The sequence below is a fragment of the Enhydra lutris genome, unplaced genomic scaffold (genome assembly GCF_002288905.1).
Source record: "Enhydra lutris kenyoni isolate GAN:26980312 unplaced genomic scaffold, ASM228890v2 scaffoldscaffold22, whole genome shotgun sequence".
Taxonomy (NCBI): domain Eukaryota; kingdom Metazoa; phylum Chordata; class Mammalia; order Carnivora; family Mustelidae; genus Enhydra; species Enhydra lutris.
Genome location: NW_019154106.1, coordinates 42,620,836 through 42,641,013, shown reverse-complemented (window position 1 = coordinate 42,641,013; position 20,178 = coordinate 42,620,836). Strand labels below are relative to the sequence as shown.

Here is a 20,178-nt window from a genome sequence, read left to right as displayed (position 1 = left end):
AGTTTAGCCATCATCTCTATGTTGGGGATTTCCAAATTTATGGCTCTCTCCCAACTTTGAAGCCAGTATTTCTAACTGCCTACTAGACAGTTCCACTTGGTACCCCACTAATACCTTAAATTTAACCTGTCTAAAATAAAAAATTCATTATCTTACCATGTAAACCTGCTCCTCTCTGACCATGTTCATTCATATAATACAACAAAAATTTGTTGAGTCATGGTTTATACAAAAGTCATGGTGCGAAGTTTAGATTCTACTCAAAAGATTCTTAGATGGTCTAGAATAGCCAGTCCAGAACGACATCATATCTTTGTTCATACCTCTATTATAGCACATATATTTTTATTTTAATTAGCAATGACAGACTAACCAAGATAAATAATAGGTAGCAGTGGAAAATAAGATTGGAGCGGATGATTGAGGTCAGAATATAGGCCTTCAATTATAGGCTAATTATATCAACTTTATCAACTTAATTGTGTACAAAGTGGGAAACTCTAAGCAGTTTTTGAGCAGAGAGTCTCTACATTCCATTTTCAGATGATGAGTCTGAATATGATATGTAAAAAAAGGATTTAAGTGGGGAACTATTAGATTATGGGAAAAGGTTACTATAAATTGATGAAACAGAGGATTTGAACCTGAACACACACAGTGAGAGATTCAATTTCAAGGCTTTGATCAGCCTATAGAGTTTTGTGTCAGAATATACTTCTGTGTTTATCGGGTTTTAGCTGCACAAGACACTGATCATTCCTGAATACATGCCCCACCCTGCTTCCACAGTTTTTTAGAATCTAAATCAAAAACTTTCAGGGAAGAATTTCCCTATTGCCCTCAGCTAAAATAAGCTGCTTCCATAGGATTTTATCTGTAACTTCCTGGTGCCGTTTAGTCATTCCTCCCCCACAAAGCTATAAACTCCTTGAGGTAAGGGGTTATACATTATTTATTCTGGTTTTCTTCAAATTTAGCACACAGCCTGACACATACTAAGCTCCCTATATAAACATGAGTTATACTGGCACAGAGGAACATGCACAGGTTTTTGGAGTTAGATTTAAGGATTAAACTGCAGATTAGCCATTCACTCATTAGCTAAATGATCATGAGCAAGCACTTAACTTTTCTTAAGCTTCATCATATAAAATAAAAAATCCTTGCAAATTGTTGTGAAGCTTTGAGAAGCACCTAGTAATGTACACAGTGCATAGTGGATAGTCAATAAATAGTAGTTATAACTATGGGTTGAGGAATTTTTTTTTTTTAGTCTCAGATAAAACAGCAGCAAGTTTTTTGTACAGAGCATATTCATCAGAGCTTTTATGTCTTCTATAGATTTGTTAACTATGTTCAGTTATGACTGCTGTTGGTTGAAGAAAAATCAATGTACACACTCAACAAACATTCATGAAAGCCTACAATACGCTAAAGCATTGGGTATATAAAAAAATGAAGAAGGTATGGTCAGGAAAGTATTTCAAAATGCTATTAGGAACATGTAGGTCCTCCTCTCCTTGTCTTTACTATCCAATAAGGATGGCTATTGCTGAGTTTCCAGGACTTATATGAGGTACCACTCGGTTACATTATATAATTTCATATTTCATTAATTAAAAAACTTATTAACTACTCCGTGGCACATTGTGCCGGAAGATACAGAAACAAAAAATTAAGACAAACAGTTGTCAGAATGCCTGGGTGGCTCAGTCAGTTAAGCAGGTAAGCATCTGATCCTTGATTTCAGTTCAAGTCACAGTCTCAGGGTTGTGAGCCCAAGCCCCGCATAGGGCTCCACGCTGGGCATGGAGCCTACTTAAGATTCTCTCTCTCCCTCTGCCTCTGCCTCATACCCCCTGCCTCCCAAAATGGAACAGTTGCACACAATACAAGGAGGAAGGGTATTACTGAGTTTCTGTGTCATATATGAATATCCTTTGCACTATAATTCCATCCTTACCTATATAGACTTCTGCAATCAAACTGAGTAAAATCTGTAAAATGATCCAGTCCTTTTTATTTCCTATGTTACTTTTTGGCTTGTGATCTTGATTTATGATAACTTGAAGATTTAGTCATCCAGGTGCCAACAAATCTGGTAAAGAAATAAAAGGCAGGTTGCTAGCTCATTAAACTCTTCTCGATGGTCACCAATTTAAGTTAAAACTATTTAGTAACTACTAACCTTATTGATAGCCCTTTTTTATTTCTGAATTCTTTTAGCAGTTCAAAATTACCTATTCAGCCATCTCATTTATTTATTTATTAATAAAGCTAAGTTCTAAATTGTATAATTTACAGTCTGTCAAATCCTTTGGATATGAACTGTAGTTCATCCTAGAAAATTCTGTAGCTTAACTGTAATTATATTTATAGAATCTTTGTAGAATCACAGTTAATATGCAAAATATTTTCATTCACAGTAAACAGCAAGTAACCACTTCCCCAAAATACTTCTCCTCATAGCTTTACTCTTCTCCTCCTCCACTTGTTTTATTCTTACCATAAAACTAATTGATTAAGGTCCCTTGTTTGGTTATAAAATATGACCCTATCTGAGATTTTTTTCATATAATCCTAATTAGCATTGTCATTCCTTTGCTTCCAGAATAAAGGAGAATTTAGATATATGACTGCAAAATTAAAGAACTATCTTCCACTAGTCACAGTTCTGTATATGGTACAACCATCATCTGAAATCTAGTACAGTAATATTATTTCTACAGAGGCAGTCAAAGCTACAATAATTGCTAAATTCAGAAACCGATAGTTGAGCAGTTTCACAGGCTGCTATCATTACCAAAATGCACACTAGATCTATATTGTCCTGTCATTAACTGATTTTTGCTTTAAAAAAATTAAATATTTGATCAAGGTCAGAAAGCTTCAGAATAAATAAGGACAAGCATCCTGGAAGAATGTTAGGATTGAAAGCACACAGGTTCAGGCCTGGTTAAAAAAAAATCAGACACCTTGATCCTGCATGAATGAATCTTCAATAGTTGAATAAAACCTTTAGATACAGCACTTTCTGAGTAGAATAGTAGCGTAGCTGCTGGGGGTGAGGTGGGAGAAATGGGGAAGAACTACTCATTGGGTACTGACCTTCTTTTTGCGGTGATGAAAATAACCTGGAACTAAATAGAGGTGATTGTTGCACAGCATTGTGAATGTACCAAATGCCACTTAATTGTACACCTTAAAGTGGTTAATTTTACATTGTGTGGATTTCTCCTCAATTCGAAAAAATTTTAATGAAAATTAAAAGATACAGGGCCTTCTGGCAGAAGGGGACTTTACTTAGTGAAGTCCCCAAGGAGTACAACGCCTCCCTGAAGCGCAGGGAGGTCGGTTAGGGTCACTCCCACCTCACAAAACGCTGTGTGGGCAGTTTACAGAATTCCCTCTGGCAGACCCTAGTTTCAGTAACAGTCAATTAACCTGCACCATCTTGAACTCATTTCGGTGAGAATGAGAAAGCGGCAAAATATTCATCAGAATCTTCTAGAAAGCCGCACCGCCGGTCATCTAGTAAACCCTCAGGAGCAACAGCGAACATGAGGGTGGAAACAGTAGAAGCCATTTTTTTTTTTTTAAGGCTTTTGTCGCGGGGGGACGGTACCAGTGAGGATTCAAAAATCTTCAAACATTACACTTAAACCTAGATGCTTAACTATGACAGATGCATCTGTCAGGCGCACAGCACCTCACGGCGAAATGCCTCTTTCTGTGGCGACGAAGTCTCTAAGCCGCTTTCTGTGGCGACGACGCTTTAAATGAACTCTCACCGCCATACCCATCCGCGGGAAAGCTCCCTTCACCAGCAGAAGAAGGCGGAACTTCAGAGAGCACTCCCGCCACACAGCGCGATCTGCGCCGCTGGGCTTCCTGGGAATTGTAGTTTTAGTTTTCTTATCCATGCCTTTTGTTCAGATCGGTATGGAGTGAGCCAGAAAACTACAACTACCAGAGTTGCTCCGTAGCGGCGAGTAGCCGCGGCGGTGACGACCGCGGCGGAGAAGGCCTGGAGGGGCTCGGCGTTCTGGAGTGGCGCTGCTTGGGCCGGTTGCAGGTTGCAGACTGCTGGCGCCGCTGCTGAAGAGAACGGCGATTGGGTTCGGCGTTTCCCGTCGGGGTCCCAGCAACGATGAGTGCTGCCAGGGAGTCCCATCCGCACGGGGTGAAGCGTTCAGCCTCCCCAGACGACGATGTAAATAACAATGGCGGAGTGGATGAGGGTTGAGGCCTACTAAAGGCTGGGGTAGGCCGGGAAGGGTGGTTTAAGAAGGAGGAAGGGTTCGAGGTGGCCCGAAGGGGGAGGGCCGAGGGGGAGGAACCAGAAGAATGGGAAATGTCTCCTTTCCTAACTTAGGGTCGGAAGGTTTGTAGAGGTCTACATCTTAAGAGCCAGAGATCTGCGTAGGAAGGGGGATCGAGGAAGGAAGTCCTGAGAGGGTCGGGAAGCGTATCGCGGGGCTGATGAAGCCTCTTTGTCGGGCGTTTCTACTTGGGATAGGGATGGCAAGATCCCTCCTGTTTGAGGTTTAAAATGTTCCTGTGACAATGTCAAGAAGTTGGTGCACATTTGGACAGATTTTTCCGACCGGAATTATTTTCGCGCGGTGTACTATTGGGAATAAACCGAAAACAGTATTGAACCGAAAATTGTACCGGGAGGGGCATTTCGTACTGACGCATGGTGATGAGGTCTAAAATGTTGGGACCTAGAAGCCCATTTTGATTTCAGCTACCTCCTCCTTTTCCCCCCACCCAAGCTTGTCAGCTTAAATAGCAAACCATTCATTCTTTAAAGTAACCCATTAAATATTTACTGCTATGCCAGGTGTTGGGAATTCAAAGATGAATGAGTACGGTGCTTATCTTAGGTCTTTTTGTATATTTGTCCTAGCTCTTAGCGCAGTGTCATGGAGACTGCAGTAAACGGAAAACTAGGTCCTTCATACAATGGATGAACGCCATGGAAACATTGAGAAATTTTAGGGACGGGTTGGTGGGGGCATGGAGAGGTCATCTTTAAGGATGAAGAAAGAACTGTATCTAATTTTCTTTAAGTTATTGTTTAAAGCACTATTTCTGAATATGTTGAATTCTTTATAGTGCAGTTCAGTGCACTTTCATAATACCTTTGTGAACCGTTAAAAGCTCACTAAAGACTACTACTAGTGCTTAAGTTGTATAAGACCCACCCCTCTTCGGATAGGAGGTGGGATTACGACCGGAATACCAAGGTTCTTAAATTGAATTTAATTTTGCAGAAAGATTAGTAATCAGGAAAGATTTGGGGATGAAGAATTACATAGTGAGATTTTTTTGGTGCCCTCTGTTCTTCCCTGCTACTGCCTCTTAGATCTTGTTAATATGGTAATCCAGTAGTTGTTAGGCATTTATCTAAGGCATTTGAGTAACCTGGGTGCCATTTTAAAAGCTATTACATTGTTTTCCTCCTGGTATTTAACTGTGACTTGATTCCTAGAATGTCAGGCACCTGTTTTGCTAGACTCAGAAATATCTTTTAGCTTGACAGAAAACTCTTGATGTTAGGTTATTTAACAGAACGTTAAAGGGATAACTCCACAGCTTCTGTTGGGATCAGTTTAAGATGATCTTTAAGACCTTTTCCAATCTTACAAGCATTCTTTTGGAGGGAATGGTTGTAGTTGCAATTCAAGATTAGGTCCTACAACTTTCACACATTAACTAAAAATGATTATGTTGCTAATTTAATGTGCAATAGAGTAATTGTCTTTTTTGATAGTGATTTTTTTTTTAAGTCAGTTTCTTTCATGTGACTATTACTTTTTCTAGTAATTAGGAGTTTACTTGTTTTAAAAACATTTTTAAATACTATATACAAAATTAAAAATTATTTTTTAAATATACATTTAAGTTGTAGAAAATCAGTTAATTATAATTGAAGTTGTATTTGATCATCAATTTCTAATGAACGTACACTGCATGTGAAAGATAATCAGTTTCTCTGCTTACTCACCTCACATATTAAATGGAGATAACAAAACATTTGAAAGATGTTAAAAGTAGAAGACACCTCAGTTAAGCATTTGCCTTCAGCTCTAGTCAGAATCCCAGGGTCCTAGGATAGTGCCCCATGTCAGGCTCCCTGCTCAGTAGGGAGTCTGCTTCACCCTCTCGCTCTGCTCTTCCCCCCATCTCATGCACATTGCCTCTCTCTCAAATAAAATATTTTAAAAGGAAACAAAGGTGTTCAAAATAGATATTAAACATGGAATCCAGCTTTAAGAAAATGCTGACAGTGTTAGAAGTAAATTCTAAGAGTTACTACATTATGTATTCAGGAGGAGGTAAATTGACTACAGTTCTATAATAAAAGGTATTAAGGATAACTTAAAAATGGTCTCATTGGTTTGATTGGAGTGGAGAAATGAAAACTATTTTTAAGAGAATGGGAGGTGAGGGGAAGTTAATTTTAGTAACTGGTGGAGACCCTCCAGGAATGTATCAGGCACCCATGTGCTTTTGAAAATGCAGCATTTGAGCAAGGTAGTTGCTGTTGTGTGCTGAGGTCTTTGAAAGGAAGAACCAGAAGGACTTGACGATTGGAAAAAAACAATAGGATTAAATATTATAAATGATAGAATTATTTCTGTAAAGACTTCGGAAGATATTGCACTTTTAATAGAAAAGTTTTGGCTTTTAGAAAGTTGTTTTGTTTTTAACTTGATTCTGTAACTTTTATAACTAGTTCATAAACTATCACATATTCTATCTCATTTGGTCATGTACAACATGATGTGGAAAGAGCAGAGAACTTAAGGCAAGAGGATCAGTCACTTAAACTTTTAAGTGACTTTGCCTCAGTGTTCTTATTTATTAACTGGACTCTTGAGAGAACATAAGTGAGCAGTCTTTGTATGCTGTAAGTTGGGAAACACTGCAATTCTTAGGTGTTGTTATTCTTTTTTTTTTTTTTAATACTTTATTTATTTATTTGTCAGAAAGCTAGAGTACAGGCAGGCAGAGAGGCAGGCAGAGGCAGAGGGAGAAGCAGGCTCCCTGTGGAGCCCGATGTGGGACTCGATCCCAGGACGCCGGGATCATGACCCGAGCCAAAGGCAGACGTCCAACCGATTGAGCCACCCAGGCATCCCAGGTGTTGTTATTCTTAAGACAGTCTTTTAAAGAAGCTACTCTGTGTAGATTAGGAATGAAAACTGGGAAGTTAAATGTGCGGTCCAGACTCAGAGAGCAAGTGATTTAGTGAGAATCAGAACTTAACTTTCGCTAGTACTTTTGGTTTTTTATTTCTTAACTGTGTTCAGCCAGAAATAGTTAGGAACTAACTGGCATATATGAAGATACTGAGTTGTCAGATGGAAAGAAGTGGAGATTTGGAAGTTAGGTAGCCGAAATCATGAAAGCATATAAACTTCCCAAAAAAAGGAATTTGGAAGAACCACAAGTGATTATCCAGTGTTGTACAAATACTTAATTTTTTAAAGTTTATTTTTACTTAAATTCAATTGATTAACATATAGTGTATTATTAGTTTCAGAGGTAGAGTTCAGTGATTCATCAGTTGTATATTAACACCCGGTGCTCATTACATCAAATGTGCTTAATGCCTATCACCCAGTTACCCCACCTCCCCACCATGCCCTCCCGTCCAGCAACCCTCAAGTTTGTTTCCTGAAGTAAAGAGTCTCTTATGGTTGGTCTCCCTCTCTGATTTCATCTTACTTTACTTTTTCCTCCCTTCCCTATGATCCTCTGTTTTGTTTCTTAAATTCCACATATAAGTGAAATCATATGATAATTGTCTTTTTCTGATTGACTTACTTCACTTAACAAAATACTCTCTAGTTCCATCCACGTCATTGCCAATGGGAAGATTTCACTTTTTTGATGGCTAATATTCCATGAACAAATACTTCAACACTCATATCCCTAGAGAAATGGTCACCATTGAGTATGTTTTGTTTTGTTTTGCTTTTCTGGTGTTTTGTTTTTTGTTTCATTTTGTTTTAATTAGAGAGAATGAGAGAGCGAGCATGGGAAGGGGGAGGGGTCAGAGGGAGAAGCAGACTCCCTGCTGAACAGGGAGCTGGATGCAGACTGAAGCCTGGGACTTCAGGATCATGACCTGAGCCAAAGGCAGTCGCTTAAGCAGCTGAGTCACTTAGGCGCCCACCATTCTTTTTTATATTTTCTAAACCTTCTACAAATAATTTCCAGAAGAACAAAAATAGTGAAAAACAATTTTATTGAAAATTTCTTTTTTTTTTTTTTTTAAAGATTTTGTTTATTTATTTGACAGAGAGAGATCACAAGTAGGCAGAGAGGCAGGCAGAGAGAGAGGAAGGGAAGCAGGCTTCCTGCCGAGCAGCGAGCCCGATGCGGGACTCGATCCCAGGACTCTGGGATCATAACCTGAGCCGAAGGCAGCGGCTTAACCCACTGAGCCACCCAGGCGCCCCTATTTTATTGAAAATTTCAATATGAATGTAACTGTAGCAAGCCCAAATTTCTATTACATGGCTTTCTGATTTTCGTGACATATATACCTAAAATGGTTAGCATCCTCTGAATCAGCTAACTGCTTATCAATTTTTATGTGTAGAACTGGAACACATAGTTTCAGATTTCAAATAATTTCTAATAGATTTTAGCTTTATCATTATTTGTAGTTCTAGCATTTTCATCATCAAAATATAATATGAAGAATTTAAACCTTTGTGCCCATAATTTTGTGTTGAAAGGGGGGTTGTCATCTTTGCTTCATAATTGCAAAACATTTTCATATTTAGATTATAAACTCAATTAGAATGATCAGGCCAATGAATGTTTCCTTTCTACATTCCTTCTAGTCACCTTTGTATATACATCTTCCTTTAGCACTTGTTCAGTTTCAAATCCTGTCAAGTAAATTGGTGTACAAATATAAAAGATGAAGCAGTCACACATTTTTTTTAGAAAAACAGGATGGTCCGGGCTCTTACTGCACAGTATTGCAAGACGAAGAATCCCTATTGAGTGACTTGCTAGATGAGAGTGCCGAATTTTTTCTTTCTTTTTTTTTCTTTGTCTCTTGATTCCTGGGTTGGAGAGAAGTCATGTAGTATTTCAGCATCCAAAAATTCAGTCTTTAAGATTTTTGCATATACAATTAATTTTACCATTATCATTTGTTTAGGGTATACCACCTATCATTTTGCATTCACTTTATTCATCTAATAATTGTGACATGGCTTTTGTCAGTTTCTGGTTTTTACCTAGTTGCCATTATGGGTAGAAATGAAAATTCTGGACTCAACTGTGTCCATGAAGCTAGAAGTATACAACAGGCAGTGACATCTTCTTGAAAGATGATGCACTACCTTGGACAACAGGATGAGAAAACTCTTCTGCTGTTTTTTCTGTTTCCTTATTTTAGTCATTTTTAGTATAGTTGGCAATAACTAATGAATCATAATATTTCCTACATTTGTTTCAAGATGTAGGAAAAAATATGATCACTAGGATTCCATAATATTTCTTAGATTGTAAAAGGGCCCAACTGACCATTTGATAATCGCAAGGTAGAATGAGTTTTACTTTTTTTTAAAATAAATTTTCTGCTTCCGTTTTCTGTTTTCTCTTTCAGAAGACCTTTAAGAAAGAATATAAGTCTTAATATATCAATCCTTAAATAACTAGAACTGCACAGAAAAGAAGTTGAAAACCTAAAATTGGGTCCATTTTGTGTTCCATGGTCCTTTAGACTATCACTAAAGCCAGACTAACTTTTAAGTAACAACCGTGGCAGGCTCTGGGTTTCGAAATCCTAGGTACTCCAGGGCCTTGCAAAGCTCTAGGATAGTAGGTCTCAAGGTGTGGTCCTCACATGAACATCAGCAGCATCATCGTCACTTGGGAATTTGTTAGGAATTAAATCCTTGAGCCCACCTTACTTGAGCCCAGACTGGATCTGGATCTGAAACCCTTGGGGTGTAGTCTGGCAGTTTGGGTTTTAACACACCCTCCCCGTGATTCTGATAAGTGCATTCTCCAAAATCAAAGCTCTGGCTGCAAAAGAAATAAAGGATACTGCCTTGAGGTAACAGAAAAGGAGTATATATTGAGTATGATATATACGCTTAGCTACCTAAACAAAATCAGTGAGCCCTGTTTATAGTTAAAAATGACAGGATTTTTTTTAAACCTTAGGAGTTGTGGGGAGAGTTTAAATTTTTTAATATTAGTATGCAAAAAAACTAATGGCTAATTTCTTTTGTAGCTTGGATCTAGCAATTGGGAAGCAGCAGACTTAGGTAATGAAGAAAGAAAACAAAAGTTCTTGAGACTTATGGGCGCAGGAAAGGTAAGCATCCAACAGTTTGTGTTATTTTAGTCTTTCTGTATAAATAATGTCCTTATTTTGTCTTTTGAGTGAGCCAGACTGAATATACTTGGATCCCATTTTCCTGTTCTGCTTAGGAAATACAGCTGACCTAACCAAGCACTTAAAATTTATACTATTTCTGAACCACTTCTGGGATTCTCAGTGCCACTGAGCAGTAAAGTTTAGAGACTGATTAGAGAGAAACCTTGGTTTGAGGAGACTCCTGTGGAAGAAAGTTCATAATTTGCTATCTGTTAGCTTAATGACTTAATAGTTTTCTGGGCAGACCAGTTGGTAGGCCTTTCATATTTTACAGCTCCCTCTAGCCCATGAAGTACTAGTCAAGCCTTTATCAAAAACTTAATCTTTAAAATGTTCAATATATTTTGAAATCCCTTTCAAATTGATTAACGTGGTAGAAAATAGAAAATATAGGTGCCAGGAAAACATCACCTTTTGGCGAAAAAAACCCGTCTTGTTCCTAGCAATAATTTTTACATGAAAATACAGTTATTTCTAGATACTTATTTTGTGTAAGCAAGTCAATTTATTTTTCTAACATTGCCCCAAATGTGGATAAAATAAGAAAACTTTTTTTTTTTTTTGCTTTTTTTTTTTTAAGCTCCTTAAAGTTAAATTCTGCCCTTTGTTTTTGTTATTCATATGGGGACTCACTCGTGCATTTTACCAACCATTATTGACTGTTTACAAGATGCCAGGGACCATGTTAGGTCCTGGGGGTTACATAGATCGCATGTTTGGAGCCATCATGTAATAGAGGAAACCAGATAATTTAGAATTATAATTGCTATGAAAGAACTGTGCATGTGCTATGAAAGAGCTGTGGAGTCAACAGACAAGGGTAGCTAAGTCTGCCTTAGTGGTACAAGAAAGCATCCCAGAAATAAAATTGGTGAAACAAAGAGGAGTTAGCCAGACGAGAATAGTTGGGTTCAGGGTAGCGAGAGATGGTGCAACACAGTAAGACCTGTACAAGGATGCATTTTTATAATATCTTTTTAACCCAGATTTCCCAGTAATTTTGTTATTTATCATAGAAAGTAATCTGAAGTTTGTCTTGATTTATGCAAATTAAATATTTGTTAAGAATATATGAAGTAAGTAATAATTTAGGGGATGTGCTCAACCTAGTAGAATGAAAACTCTTTGAGTACTTAGGAAGAATACCCTAACATAAAGTGTATGAGATTTAGCTACCAGTTTTATATACCAGTTATATAGTCAAATGTATCTCATTAAAACTGTGGGGAAGAAAGAACAGATTGAACAATTTAAAAAACTACCAGTATATGAGCTATTTAGCATACATTAAATTATTTCCTAGCAAGGCCAAGATTGTAGCTTTGATCTTATATATAGGCTGTTTACTTTTATTCCGTTCTGTGGCAACGAAGTATATTCCTAACCCTAGCAAGCTACCTTGAGTGTTTTACTGGTCACAGGGAGAACCAGCTAGGAGAAAGTATGAATAGACTAGTGTACTACTGTCGTCATTCTCAGATAACAATGTATTACACATTTTCAAATCTTGATAATGGAGTGTCTTTTGCAATCTAAAGAAGCAGCATATTGAATCATTGATTTGCTTCTGTGATAATGGCCTATAAAGCAGTTAAGTATTAATGCTTGAAGCCTTTCAGTAATATCTTGGAGTAAGAAAATGTGTCCGTCATCCTTTCACAATAGGAAGATTTGTTATGTACTATATCTTCACAGGTGATTGGTTAAGATTACTTTGCAGTCACATTTAATCTCTCCTTCACTGTGTTTTAGTGAAAAATTTCTTTCGTTTATGAAACTAAATATGAACCATAAGGAGTGCATTGTAACTGATAATTGAGAGTAATTATGTGGTGTAATTAATTAGTAACATTGAATCAGGATTTATTTGTATATTTTAGAGTAGAATTAGATTGCTTTAAATTCTGTTCTTGACAGTTTAAGCTTGGGTACTTATTGTAGTCAAGTAATAATGAGCTGGCTATTTGTTAAAGATCTATCACTTTTTTCATTATGAGTCTATTACTTTATTTTTATCTAGCTAAATAATTTCATTTGCTTTCTTTCTATATAAAGTGTGCCTGAGGTATCAGAAAGAGGAGATGGGAAAGTTAAAGCAACTCATTTAATTGGCCTTTTAGGAAAGAAAATATTTATATTGCTGCAATTTTTTAGTTATCTATCCCATTTAAAATTCCAGCCTGACCTCTGCATACTCTCCACTCCCCTTCTATGCTCTGTGTATTTTAAAGGCACTTACAGCTTTCTACCGTACTATAATTTACTTAACTGATTTCATTTCCCCTCCTCATCTCTATCTTTGCTAGACTATAAGTTCCATCAAGACAAGGATCTCAATTTAATTCTTTTTCTTCAGTGTATCTCAGAAGCCTGGAATAATGTTGGGCACATTGTAGACACTCAATAATTATTTTAAGTTTGTGGTCTCAAATTCCAATATATTTTCTACTTTCTTACAGAAAGAACACACTGGTCGTCTTGTTATAGGAGACCACAAATCAACATCTCACTTCCGAACAGGTAAGAAAGTAAAATATAATTTAAGAGGCAGTGCTGCATTTGGAACATGAGATATTCGTATGTATTGCAGGATATTCTCTGTATAATTATGTTAATGATTAAAATATTAGATCTGGAAATGTATATGTAAATGTGTATATATAACAATTATCATATACTTTAAAGATTTGAGAGTATATATCGATGATATCCTGACCAAGAAACTGACCTTTTTCTATCTTCGTTTTTATTGATCGTACTTATTGTAGTGAGGCTTTATGCCTTATCTTGCCAACTGTTATGTAGTATGTATATATGAATTTTTTACATAAATTATTTAACATACGGTATTATTGTTGGCATATTAAACTGGCTTTAAATTTATTCACTGAGTTTTGTTTTGAAATCCTTAATAAAGAATATAAACTTGTCGCAAAGCCTGAAGAAATTAATTTTAGTGGAAAAAGTTTTAAAATAAAAACTAAAAATGAGTTTGAATTTGAATTCAGGCTGCTAAAAAATGAAATTTTCCCCTATATAAAATTGACACTAATCTTGGACATTATTAATAATAGGGCATAATGACCTGGATCATACTTAACAAACTTTTTAATTAAATTATTTAAATTATACTGACCTAGAATATGTAGCACATTTCAGAAGTTAACAGGTCTTTTATTTTTCCAAGTAATTATTTCAAATTGATTTGCATTCTTAGAAAAAGAATTTGAGGCAAAAAGAATACCTGAGCTTTCTAGAATGGAAAAATATTTAACTACTGCATTTATTCTTTTAAAACTGTGGACTTTATGAATAAAAATAGTGCAAGCACCACCATTTGTGACTTAAAATGAAATTCCTCTTACATTTACAAATTAAAATGGCATACTCAAGCTTTTTTTCTCCCCACCCTAAGATTTATGTATGTATTTTAGAGAGCACGGGAGCACTTGCAAGCAGTGGGAGGGCAAGAGGGAAAGAAAGAGAGAGAATCTCAAACAGACGTCCTGTGGAGTGGGGAGCCCAATTCAGGGCTTGATCTTGGGACCCTGAGATCATGACCTGAGCTAAAATCAAGAGTTGGATGCTCATGTGACTGAGCCAACCAGGCAACCCCTCAGAAAGCTTTGATGGTATTAGTAATGTTCTAGTTGTAATTAAGTTTGTGTTGTTTCAGTAAACTGGTATCTAAAAAAGGCGTGAATTAGAGCCATTATTTATTTAGCCATTCTCTGAACAGAATTGCCTGCCTTTTCATTGTATATCTGTTAAAAGACAAACTTTTTTGTTTGTTGCTGGTGCTTTAAATGTGAGAGAAAACTCACTTTCGGGGAACAATTATTTATTAGACTATAAGTAAGCTAAAATTTTCAAGGCCCACAGTTCTTGGTAATTAATATTTATAATACCTGAACTTCAGGCAGTTCTGAGACTTGTGTAGTTTTAACTTATCACATAGAAAAATATAAGTTCTTCATCTTTTATCAACACTTTTGTAGTTCAGAGGGTAGGTTACTAGAGAAATAATCATAAATACATCCTTCAGTTTTTTAATAGCAGTTAGGTATTAGTATTATATCTACTGTATAGAGGAAACCCATCCACAAAATGCGTTGTAAAATTAGTCACAGAGAAATCAGCCCTGAATATATTAGCATTTGTAATATGGGTTTTTTTTTGTGTAATCAAATGTTTTTATTAATTTGACTAAAACATAACCAAAGTACACTGGACATGCAGGGGAAGAAGACAAGAAAATTAATGAAGAACTGGAGTCTCAATATCAGCAAAGTATGGACAGTAAATTATCAGGAAGATATCGACGACATTGTGGACTTGGCTTCAGTGAGGTAGTAATTAACATTTTCATTAAATGGGAAGATAATTTCTTAATTGATACCTTAATTTCTGTTAGATTACTCCAGCAGTCAAGAATCCTAGGTAGAATGCTTTCTTTTTACAGTTACTTAATTTTCCATATGCCCAAATAAGTCTTTGTAGATAATGAGAAAAGGTATTTTTGAGTTTTACAAACATTTTTTGATAGAAGCTTAATGTAAATTCAGCTTAGATAATCATTATGGCACATCTTTAATAAGCATGAACAACATACAAGTTAGAGAAAATATTTCATATAAATACTAGTGTAGGATCTTTCTGTTTTCTCCTTGATCTCTTTTCATATTATAAGTGCTGGTTAACTACTCCAAAGTAATATAATATGTAAAACATTGATCACTTTTCCTCCTTTCCATGGGTCAGTGGTTAATTTGTCTTACTTTAAAAAAAATACTGTTTCTTTCAGGAAGATATGGTAGTTTTCAAACTAGGGGGAGGGGAGTCAAGTGAATGGTCTTCAGAGCTGTTTCTTAAAACAAAATCCTACTTAAGTCTAATGGGTAAAACACCGGGATGCCTGAGTCGATCATAAAACTTGATGTTAATGGCTGGGGAGTAGGTGTTCTGAGACTGTGACAAAAATTAGTGTCTTTCCCAGTTTTTGTACTCTGTAATTGTAGTGTTTAAGAAGAACCTGTTGGTTGATGTTCATAGGTAGAAGATCACGATGGAGAAGGTGATGTGGCTGGAGATGATGATGATGATGATGACTCACCTGATCCTGAAAGTCCAGATGACTCTGAAAGTGATTCAGAGTCAGAGAAAGAAGAGTCTGCTGAAGAACTCCAAGCTACTGAGCACCCTGATGAAGTGGAGGATTCCAAAAACAAAAAAGATGCAAAAAGCAACTATAAAATGATGTTTGTTAAATCCAGTGGTTCATAACTCCCAAACACTTAGTCTTTGTATTAAAAGTAAGCCTTATTGTTATAATGCACAGTGGAGGACTGCTTATAGAGCACAGACCTTTGTATTATAATTTTTAAAAAGGCCCTTTTAAATAATTACAAAGAGTGTTTGCTTTCAGATGCCATGGATTACACTTTTATGGGCATGACTATAACCATTTTTGTAAAGAGTAAGAGTTGTATAAAATAAGAAATAAATACAGTACTCAATTTCATTTCATATTAGCATCATCAGACTCTAATCTCACCTTTTTACCCCTTCAGATAGTTATGGAGGAAACACTTTTTTGTGGTAGCTGTTTCATCTTTTTTGTTCCTTCATATTTTTCTCTTATAAGAAGTTTAATCTGATACTGTGATGTGTTCATGAAAACTACTCAGTTATTGTACTTTGCTGCAGTAGAACTATTCATCATGGGTATTTCTGCTGCCAGTAACTATCTGAATTGTTTGCAAAGATTAGGTACTTAGGTTACTCTTACTGATTCAGCTCTACTCTTTTGGACCAAAGCAACATGAGAGCAAATACTTTCACACCTGTTAGGATGGAGTTGCAACTGTCATACATTTGGCATGTTATGATCCCGAGCAGTCTTTATATAATTTGAATTACATTGTATGTTAGATTTTTGATAAAATTTGGCCAATTTTTACAGAAGAAATTATTTCTCTGATCATTTGGTCCTATCTATTTAGGAATATGTAAAACTGGAATTTTTTTTCAAGGTAATATGTGACCAAAGTTAATTTTCTTCCTAAGGCCTAAATAAAGAAAAAGCAGTTTCCCATATTTGGTTTGTGATACCTTTATCCTCATTATCTAAAATGAGGAATAGCCTTATTGAAGAAGAAGCTGAAACAAATTCTCTTCATTTTATCCCAATGTTGTTATCTTGATTATTGAATTACTGGAAAGTAGTACTGCTTTCTGATTTTGTTGCTGCTTCTTTGGGAGTGAGATTAGAATTCTCTGACTGGTTATGTGGTTGATGTGTACAGCAGATTAACAGGCTGCATTATGGGCTAGTCCATGATCTTTGAATATTTGGGTCCAAAATATTTCTAAGTAACATGTTCAGAGGCATGAGTCAAACCTGTTTGTTTGCTGAATTTTTATATATCTAGCTACTTACGTGTTCGATGTGTTGGACTTAAAAAACAAATTCCTGTCACTTTGAAATTTAAAATTTAGGAGTATAGCAACTTGAACAGGTGATAATCTGGTTCATGCAATCCATTCATAGATTAGAGCCCTCCAACATTTGGCTTTTGATTTTTCTTATTTCTTACATTGTTTTATAGTAGTTGCTACCCTACATAGTAAAATATCAAGTCAGGGGGTAGTAGACAGGATATATGACCTTTAATAGATACTTGGTTTGAATAGGTTTGGCGTTATTCAAATTTCAGTTGGCCACAGATTTTTAAATATCAGTTTCTAGGGTTGCTTATTACAACTAAATGAAGTAGTAAATGAAGGCTGATTTATGTTTAAGGATGGAAGTGGGAGAGATCAGTATTACGTTTTGAAAAAGTATTTTCCATTAGTTTATTGTTGAAACATGCTGGGTTATTTATAAGTCTTGGTTCTTAATATGTAAATAGAAGAGCCTTCTTCTAAAATAACTTCACTGGAAGACCTTTTTCTTCATGACCAAATGGAGAAGTTCTTATTCCAACTAATTCATATATTATTGGACCATTTATATAATTCAGGGTTGGAATAAATTTAGGTCTGTTGGTCCATGTAGCCTAGTGTCCCAGCACCACATTAAACATGGCTATCTTTTAAGCATGAATATCAGGGTTGTGTTTTTTTTTTTCATTATCAATTTTAGGGGAAAAAATGAGACAGATGCTTTGCCATCTTGATAACCCTATTAAAGAATCAGGTGGGAAAATACAAATTATTTTGGTACAGTGAAAGACTGTTCAGTCAAAAGTTTAATGGCAAATTTCTATCACTGATAATTTCTTACCTGAAATGCGCTTCTCCCAAGTGTTTATCTATGCCAATGATTTAACAGTCTTTACTGGAAAGCTTTTTAGGAACACAGTTTCCAATTTTGTGTGTAATAATGGGTAAAAGTCCTCAAATCTATAATTTTTTTAAACCTGGGAGAAATGAAGTTATAGAAGAAAGTTTGAAGTTACTGTTTTTCTGATTAAACAGCAGTTTGAGATCAGAAAGACAGGTCACATTCTTTGAGTAAATTTTGAGGAAAAATTTTCAACTCCCTGTTTGACTTCAGTGACCACTTCTTACCAGGCTTTGGTTGCATTACTTTGTCTCCAACAACAACCGTATCTTGGATACTTCCAATATCCAAAAACAACTTTACCTCTGAAATTGGTAATTTAGAAATTACCTCTGACCATAACAGTTCTATTCCTTTATAGATGTTCAAATTAGGTCATTGTCGATCTATTTTCACCTTCACAATCCCTGTCTAGATTAGTAATTGGTCTGTCAGTTCAATAGCACTATTGTCAGTGTCCTAAATAATCTTCAGTCATACCTTCCTGGGAAATCCCATATGTAGATCTATCCAGTCCTTTATGGATTATTTCTGGAGAAGACCCAGTATTACTAAAAATCAATGTTAACTGGCCTAAACACTGCATGTTATCAATACTGTTTTTTCTAGTCAACTCTTTTCCCATTTTGTTAGCGATTGTCTAAAGCCTCTATTCATAAACCTATAACCCTCCTTTTTTTTTTTTTCCAAAGATTTTATTTATTTATCCGACAGACAGAGACCACAAGTAGACGGAGAGGCAGGCAGAGAGAGAGAGGAGGAAGCAGGCTCCCTGCTGAGCGGAGAGCCCTATGCGGGGCTCGATCCAGGACTCTGGGATCATGACCTGAGCTGAAGGCAGAGGCTTTAACCCACTGAGCCACCCACGTGCCCCAACCCTCCTTCATTCTTAACATGCCCTAACTTACATAAGAAATAGATTTTATCAGGCAGAAATTCCTTCAACTGCCTTCTAAATTCACAACCAGGGACAAGTTCCACAGCTTTAGGTCGCAGCCCTGGTCTACCACCACAGTGAAGAAGCTGAGTGACCTTGCGCAAACTAGATCTCTCTCGGTCTCCTTTCCTTGTCTGTAAAATAAGGATAGCAATAGCAACTACCTTGTATGGTGACTGTGACAGTTTGATAAAGCAGATTAAAAGCATTTCACACTAGTAGGTATTCAGTGCTCAATAAATACTAGCTATAGTTAATCCTTTGAATCTTCTTGTGAACCTAGTGCTTTTGATTATCTTCCTTTGCATCTTCAACCTCTCCCTTAATCTGTTGGCCCTTTTCTGTCAACATTTTTACCCCCAGTATTTTACATCTTAAAAATAATTGTTCTTAGATAATACATACTTGAGCTATTGTCATCCTACCTCATGCCTTCCACATCCAGTTTTAATAACTTGCTTCTGTCACTGCCTTCCTCACTGCCATCGCCTCCCTCCTCACTTCATTTCAATATGGTTTCACACAACTGCTTTGAAAACTACGTTCATCAAATCAGTGATTCTCATTTTCCTAAAACGGATCTTTCAGTTAATTCCTTGCTTGACCTGTTAGCAGTACTAAGCATTGTTAACCATCAATCTTTAGATGAATATCTACTCTCGGGTTACACAAAGAGATTCAATAGAATCAATTTCTGTATATCTATATGTTCTTGTTCCTAAATTGATCTCTCTCAAACCTACCTCTCCTTTCATGATTGACTTTCTCAGGAAAGGAAGGAAAGGCAATACCTCTTCATCATCCCAAACTTCACAGTGATTTATCTTCCCTGTGGGTAAAATCAAGGCTCCAAAAGGGGACAATTTGAAATGTTGATACTGAGGCCTGAATGCAAGTCAGGAGGTTTCCTGTTCTATGCCTTTAATAAAATTAGTAGAGAAAGTGAATTGTCAGCTAATTTATTAGGGATACATTTTGGTGAAAGATCATTATGATGTTTGGCCTAGATGCCAAGAGTTCAGGGGATTTGGTTGGTTTTTTTTTTTTTTTTTAATTAACATAAAATGTACTGTTTGCCCCAGGGGTACAGGTCTGTGAATCATCAGGCTTACACACTTCACAGCACTCACCATAGCACATAACCCTCCCCAATATCCATAACCCAGCCACCCTATCCCTTCCCCCCACCACACCCCCTTGCAGCCCTCAGTTTGTTTCCTGAGATTAAGAGTCTCTTATGGTTTGTCTCCCTCCCAATCCCATCTTGTTTCATTTTTTCCTTTCCTACTCCCCACAACCCCCCCCCAAATCCCTCATATCAGAGAGATCATACGATAATTGTCTCTCTCTGATAGGCTTATTTTGCTTAGTATAATGCCCTTAGTTCCAGAGGTTTGAAGTTTAAAACCTATTGCCAACTCTTCATATGAGCAAGGGTTCTCAGTGCTTTCACCTACAAAAATAGAAAACAAA

General features: G+C 36.5%; 1 protein-coding gene across 1 annotated transcript; it reads left to right on the top strand.

Moving 5' to 3' along the window:
- The first annotated feature begins 3,995 nt into the window (after window positions 1-3,995).
- LOC111149844 (chromosome unknown C11orf58 homolog) lies at window positions 3,996-17,528 on the top strand. Its single transcript, XM_022507145.1, has 5 exons — window positions 3,996-4,213; window positions 10,277-10,360; window positions 12,883-12,943; window positions 14,663-14,772; window positions 15,476-17,528. The coding sequence occupies exons 1-5, from the start codon at window positions 4,151-4,153 to the stop codon at window positions 15,704-15,706; spliced, it is 549 nt and encodes a 182-aa protein (XP_022362853.1). The 5' UTR covers window positions 3,996-4,150; the 3' UTR covers window positions 15,707-17,528.
- Window positions 17,529-20,178: the final 2,650 nt, after the last annotated feature.